This window comes from Arachis ipaensis, chromosome B02 (genome assembly GCF_000816755.2).
Source record: "Arachis ipaensis cultivar K30076 chromosome B02, Araip1.1, whole genome shotgun sequence".
Lineage (NCBI taxonomy): Eukaryota > Viridiplantae > Streptophyta > Magnoliopsida > Fabales > Fabaceae > Arachis > Arachis ipaensis.
This window is the reverse complement of record NC_029786.2, coordinates 4,000,298-4,007,321: the sequence shown is the minus strand read 5'-3', so window position 1 is coordinate 4,007,321 and position 7,024 is coordinate 4,000,298. Positions and strand designations below refer to the sequence as shown.

The following is a 7,024-nucleotide window of genomic DNA, read 5'->3' as shown; positions in this document are numbered from 1 at the left end:
TTCCGTCGCTGTTCTTCGTCGCCACCGCCGCTGCTCTTCGCCGTTTCCGTCGTTCAATAGCACCAGAATTAGTCGCAGTTGCGCCTTCAAATGTTAGGGCCGCCATTGCTCGTCGTCATTCGATGGTTGAATCTCGCCGCTGTTCCTTTGGGCTCGGCGGAGGTGCTCAATGGCGGTGGATTCTGGTTCGAGGCAAGAACAGAGGAAGGCTTCGGTGGTGAGCTGAGGGAGGAGAAGAGGTCACACTGTGATGGTGGCGCTAGGGTAGCGCGAAGAGAGAAGAAGAAAAGGGTTGCGGCTCTTTGATGGCGGATCGGCGCTGTGATGGTGGTTTCGGGTGGCTCGTCGGATTCTGCTTCTGCTTCCATTCTTTTTCTTCTTCTTCTTTTGCTTCTATTTATGTTGTTGATATTTTATTATTGTTGTTTCTGGTTGCTTCTGCTTCTGATTGATTATATTGTTTCATTGTTATTGTTGTTGTTCTGTTTCTATTTCTGCTCCTGCTTCTTCTATTTCTACTTGATTCCATATTTCCATTGTTGATTCATTGGTAATTCATTGTTCTTGTTGTTGTTGTCCTGCTGCTGCTTCTGTTTGATTAATTGTTGTTGTTGCTTCTGGTTTTGTTTTTACTTGTGCTTCTGCTAGTGCTTCTGCATGATTTTGGGGAAGAAGGGGAATGGACATTTTGGTCCAAAGGACGGTTTTAAAATAAATTGAAACCTCTGGGACCATTTTTTTAGCAGAAAAAAGGCCGGAGACAAAATAAATTTTCGACCTCTACGTTAGGAACCAAAATCATACTTAACCCTATAACTTACAGAAACCAAGCAAAATAATATATTTTCAAAGAAACTAAAAACTTAGTTAAGCCTAAAATTAAAATATTTCATATAAGACTATTTTTTAATTATTAAAGGATGAACGAAATAAGATACTTGAGTAGAAAAATTTTCAAACTATAACATCCAATTAAAAATCCAATAAGATACTTGAGTAGTAACATTCAGAACAATTCAAACTTAACAAAGTCATAGTTTCAAACTCAAGTCTGAGGTGGCCAAATACATAGCTTTACTTCAATATTAAATAATAATGCAACATTATATAAAAGACAAAGTTTTGTAGCTAAAAACATGAATTGTACTCAAAACAAAGCAATTAAAACAGAATCATTAGACAAAGACACTACATATAAAGATAATGCTTTTATTTTCCTTTCTTCTCTTCATATTCGATCTTAATTGCATCTCCTCCATCTTCATCTTTATCATTTTGGTTTTGTCCATCAATCTGCAAAAATTCAAGGGTACACTTCTAACTACAAGAGATAATATATGAAATAGTAAATATAACCGTAAATAAGCAAGTGTGTGTAAGTATTTTCTGGCTTTCGATTTTTTTTAATTAAATTTATACTTAAAAAATTTTAAATTAATCATATTAGTCTTTCTGTCATTTTTTTTGTTAACAGCATTAAAATTTATTAATATGACACGTGAAGTTAAATAGCATAGTTTTGATAAGGACATATATTTTACGTGCTAAGATTAAGTGGTGAGTTTTGTAGGATCCTAACTAGCACAATTATGTCTCATGTGAATAGACAATAAAACTTCACTTTGATGCTAGTTAAGTGAGAGTTTAGTTTTCATGTATCTAGGATAATGTAATGTGAAAATAATATATTAACTTTGTAATTAGTTTAGTTTCTAAATTCTAATTACCAGACACAATACAAAATCTCAGTCCCAGAACCTAAACTCCAGTCTCTAAAAACAAACGCTACCTTACAAACATGCCATAAGAAATTGAATTCTAATTGCGATGGAGATAGGGATGGAGAATGCTAGATTTTGAAGATCCCAATCCTCTGCTTTGGGTTCCTATAGGAGGTCCCTGCTGCCCAATATCAAATTGTTTATTTAAACCAAGGTCAGCCATGAGAACACAAACATGTGTCAGCAATTCTCCTCCGGATCGAAGCCGTTGAGCATGCGAACTCCACTCACACTGAGTTGCAGTATAAGTTAGCATCTCTATCCACACCTGACAAATTGTATCCCATGAACATCCAACATTTTTAAACTGTAAAGCAAGATGGCACCCACTCAGTAACAAAGACTTGCTGCTCCTTTCTTTTCCATGTTTTTCCAGTGGCTGCAGACTTTCCCAGTACATATGAATCAACGCTGTAGAAGCATCCTTACCATCTTCAACCGGGAATTGTCTTCGATGCAGTATTCTTATGGCTTCCCTGAATGTATCTCTAACATATTTAATCCTGTCAACACATTTCGGAAGCAAGAATGGATGTACAAGTAGAATGTACAGCATGTAATCCGACAACATCTTGCTTACCTTCCGCTCTTTGTTGTCATCCTCCTCCGGAGCCGGCTCGGAATAATAGTAAATATCAGTTGCCACATGCCAGATAAGCAGGCTGTGATCAAATTCAGTCTCCAGACTCCAACCAATCTCATCAAAACAGCTACTTTTCTTTTTGAGTGCATAGCCTCCTCTATATGAAAGCAATTCCAAGAGGAACTTTTGTTCAAACCTTTTGTCATTGTATGCTGTGTGTTTCTCCAGGAGGTGTTGAAAGATCAACATTTTCAGATCATTATCGACTTCTTTCGTAGTCCTTTCGAAGAACAACTCTAGCTTAAAGTAGGTTCTGAAGAGAAAGTCATATCCAATCCAAATTGGTACCCTCTTGTTCATGCAGAAACTCAGTAAGTTGTGTTGAGCCATGTGTCCTGACCACCTCTTTTTACCATGAGACAGAGCCCACTCTGTGAAACTTTTGCAATTCTTGGTACGGATAGTCCAATCAGAACAAATAAGAGAAAAAAATGCATACAATTCAAGCAAAATAGCCCCAGCAAATAAAACAATTGTTATATAATAGTCAACCCTTGAATAGTTTGCAGAGTTAACAAACATAACAAATCCTATCAGAGCAGATGAGATAGAGGAGAAACTGATGACCCGAAAAATGCAGCCTGGTATAGAATAAATTATAGGTGCCTTGGTGTATAACACATCATAGAGAAGGCCTAGTTGGACCTCAACCAATTTAAAGGCATAATTACTCTGTTGTTCATCATTAACTCTCTTGTTCTTCATTACCATGATTGAGTAGCTCCTTTGACCTTCTGCGAACCGCAGGCTTAGATTGGCATAGAGACGCTTGACAATGTTAAACAAGGAGTAACCTCGGTGGATGAATTCTAATTCATCATCATGAGGAACATGCTGCAGATCTTGGGGCTGTAGAGTTGGAGATTCTAGCAGAGAGTCTTCAAATTGAGAAGGGCTAGCAGATCTAAAGACCTTAAGTAAACGTTGAAGGCGACTCCAACTTGAACAATGAGACCCAGCAAGTGCCTTAGCCATAGGCTGTTGTCTTCCAAGGAGAAAGCAGTAATTGTGTCAGGTCCTCCAAGATGCAAGAGAAGAAAGGGTGCCCATAGTGCTTGAAGAGCTGAGTTTTGATCATGGTTGTTGTTGTTGGCAAGGTTACCAAGAGAAACAGTGGCTAACCAGTCTGCTGACAAATATGTAACCCAAATGATGAAGCTCACAAAAGGGTTTCTAATAAACTTCCTTTTGGAGCCAGACATGATGAGAATAACCTGCATTGTGAGGCTCAGTATAACCAGCACCCGCAGCTGCCATTTATTCCACTCATCTCTGATGTGTGTAGGGATGATTTGCATTTTCTCTGTCTCACGCTAGCTTTCTTTTGACAACCAAGTAGAAACTAACAGGCCTAGCTACCTGCAAATGCAATAAGCTGCGTTGCTATTCAAGTCAATATGTTATATTTTCCGGAAGAAAAGATCTTTTAAACGGAACTTAAATGAGTAAGAATATATATATAATTATTCTCCACGTAAAAGTTAATTTTTTAATATAAATCTATATAAATTATTTATATTTATGTGCGTACATTTTTTTCATGCTATTACTGCACATTTTTTTTCTTCTTGCTGCATGTTGTTGTTTTTCTTTTTTTACTTTTTTATTTTTTTTTTGTTATCGTCGTCAACACCACCTTCTCCTCTTCCTCTCTTTTTCATTGGAATTTCTTTTCTTTCTTCCTTTTTCTCTTTCTTCTCCATCATCAGTTATCTCATTATTGAAGATAATAAATAATTTAAGTTCAGATGATCAATTGAATCAAAACGAAATCAATTATTGTATATTTTGAATTCAATCAAGTGGTTGAGGTGTGATTCGATTCTAATTGATATTTTTGTTAGTAGTTTATAATTTTGTAGGTGAATAATGTTGTTTTTGTTTATAAAAATTGTTGTTCATCGTTGATGGTTTGAAATGAATGTAATGTAAAAGTTCTGTATTAAAAAAAATATTTTTCTGTATCTGTAGCAAATTTGGGTATAACACGAAGATATTTGGGTGTAACTACGAAGATATTTGAATGTATTGTTTAAGAATTTTTGACGTATGTCTTCTTCTTCCTCACTGCTTCTTCTACTTTTTTTTTATCATCATCATCATCATCTTTTTTTTTATTCATTTTTTTTCTTGTGTTTATCTTCTCAAGTTTTTTTTTTGTTTTACTCTCTTAACAAAAAAAAAATCAAACAAAGAAAAAGAAGAAACACATAATGGTAAAAAATTACTTGAAAGAGAATGAACTTATATTCATTCAACTAAAAGAAAAAAAGAAATAAGAAAAAAAAAAGAAGAAAAAAAGGTAACATTAGAAAAAATATTTTTCTGTATTTGCAGCAAATTTGGGTGTAACACGAAGATATTTGAGTGTATTATTTAAGAATTTTAGATATATGTGTGCTAATAAATTCTGCATAATTCAAAACACTTTTTCTTCCTCCTCCTTATCTTCTACTGTTGTTTCTTTGTCTTTATATTTTTATTTCATATTCTCATAATTCTTCTTAAGAAAAAAAAATCAAACAAAGAAAAAAAATACATAATATTACAAAATCAATAAAAAGAGGAGGAGGGAAAAAAATATAACAACAACAACCGTAATAAAAAAAATGATGATGAAGATAAAACAGGCCAAGAAGAAGAAGGAAAAACGCAAAAAAAGAGGAAGAACGCAAGATACAAAGAGAAACAACGTGATTTTACGCACGCATTATGTAAGTGAATTTTATTGAATTAAGATTAACTTGTATGACTTATATGACAAAAAGATTTGTATGTATAACAATACTCATATTTATTTTTTGTATTTTTATTAAAAAAATATATTAACACAATTACTAGTATATTTATTATCTTAGAGAGCGCTTGGTTGATGCAGTGAGCAAAGTACACCTTTCCCAACCATCTCTGCTCTCATATTTCCTCAATTTCTCTTGGCTTCCACCGACAAGAGAGAGGTCAAGCAAGCACTATTTCATTCTTGTCTCTGGAATTCTTCTCTTTGATTCATCACTAGGATTAAGGAACTTCTCCACAAGGTCATAATCGTAAGCTTACTACTTTCACATTCCATGTTTTCCTTATTTCTCCAATATTGTCCCTTACCTATTTTTATGGCTATTGATTTATGAAAGACTAGGTAGCGGCTTATCATTAAGTCAATTTTTATTTTCTAATAATTCATGTATAGAATTAAAAAGATATTTATTTTTTCGTAGTAGTTTTTTCATTCATACACCATTCATAAATCTTAAATCATTTGTTAAGTTTTTTTAATTTCAATTCATACTTTTTAGAAAGATGCAATATATTTGTGGCCATCGATAACTACAAATAAAATATCTTAAAAACTACACCATTTATTTATTTTTATTAGCTGTTTTTTCATTCATCCATGCAACAGTCACGAAGAAAAAATGATGCTAATGGAAACAAATTTTTTTCTTAAATGAAAATCTGCATAACTAGTATGAGATTTGAAGGTTAAAAATGAGGGAAGTAAAAGGTTTCACCAAATTTCTCTCGTAGAAAATATAAGGAACCAATTTTTACTTATTTAACATTAGCTAGATTTAGAATTTATAATTTAGAATTAAAAATTTATGATTTCGAGTATAGAATTTAGGATAAATAAAATAACTTTTTTTAAAAAAATTGGAGATGTATAGTTAATTAATTCTATGGTGTTCGATCACTCTTTTGTTCTTTAATTTTTATTTTCTCAATTGGATACTGGTTTTAAACTTTAAAATGATTTTTCTTAAATAATTTCTTAAGTTTTTGTTTTTGTTTTTTTTTTAAATTTCATACCTTCTAAAAAGATGCAATACATTTGTAGCTATAGCTATGATTAAATAATATTAAAATATTTTTACTACAAATTTTCAATTATATAAACAGATTTTTAAAAAAATGAGACTATTGAGTATCTGTTGGTTGTTCTTTAGCAAAGTGAAACTAACCATGATGATTTATTGTTCTATTATTGTAGAGCCAGCGTGTCCATTCCCTAGCATTTGATCAAGTCTTGAGAGATTCTTGAAGGACCTTTCTCTTGGATCAGGTTCATGAAACTTTATAACTCTCCTCATCCTTAGTTTCTTGTTAATTTTTTTTTGCTTCATTGTTAATCAAAATACTTTGTGTATAGATATAATGATATATTAAATAGAGGAGTGCTACGGACCATTAAAATACAATTTCTTTCTCATTCATCAACTCTATCCAACCCAAAAATCTTAAGATAACAAGTTAATAAGTCTCTTATCTTATAAACTCTTCACTCTTATTTGCTTTCTTTGATATGTGACTAACTTTATACACTCCTCACACTTGTAATATTAACACTTACTTCCCCACTAGACAGGAACGAATGACTCGAGCACTAGTTCAGACTCGGTTGAGTTGTCTGTCTAGGTCATTTTTTTTCCACAGGTTTGACTAAGCCATTTTTAAATCAGGCCAACAAATTAAAAAAAAAAATTTGTGCCTGATGAGACCATGAACACGACTACTAGTATGTAAATTAAAATGTTAACTGAGATTAATTATTTATATTGGAAAATTAAATTTTATTTTGAAAAAGACTAAAATATTTTTA

The 7,024-nt window shown here is 32.8% G+C and overlaps 1 protein-coding gene across 1 annotated transcript; it reads right to left on the bottom strand.

The window, feature by feature from the left end:
• On the bottom strand, nucleotides 1,210-3,681 carry LOC107626652. Its single transcript, XM_021116792.1, has 4 exons — nucleotides 3,639-3,681; nucleotides 3,366-3,550; nucleotides 2,050-3,273; nucleotides 1,210-1,293 (listed from the first exon to the last, which is right to left on the bottom strand). Exons 1-4 carry the CDS (start codon nucleotides 3,679-3,681, stop codon nucleotides 1,210-1,212), a joined length of 1,536 nt encoding a protein of 511 aa, XP_020972451.1.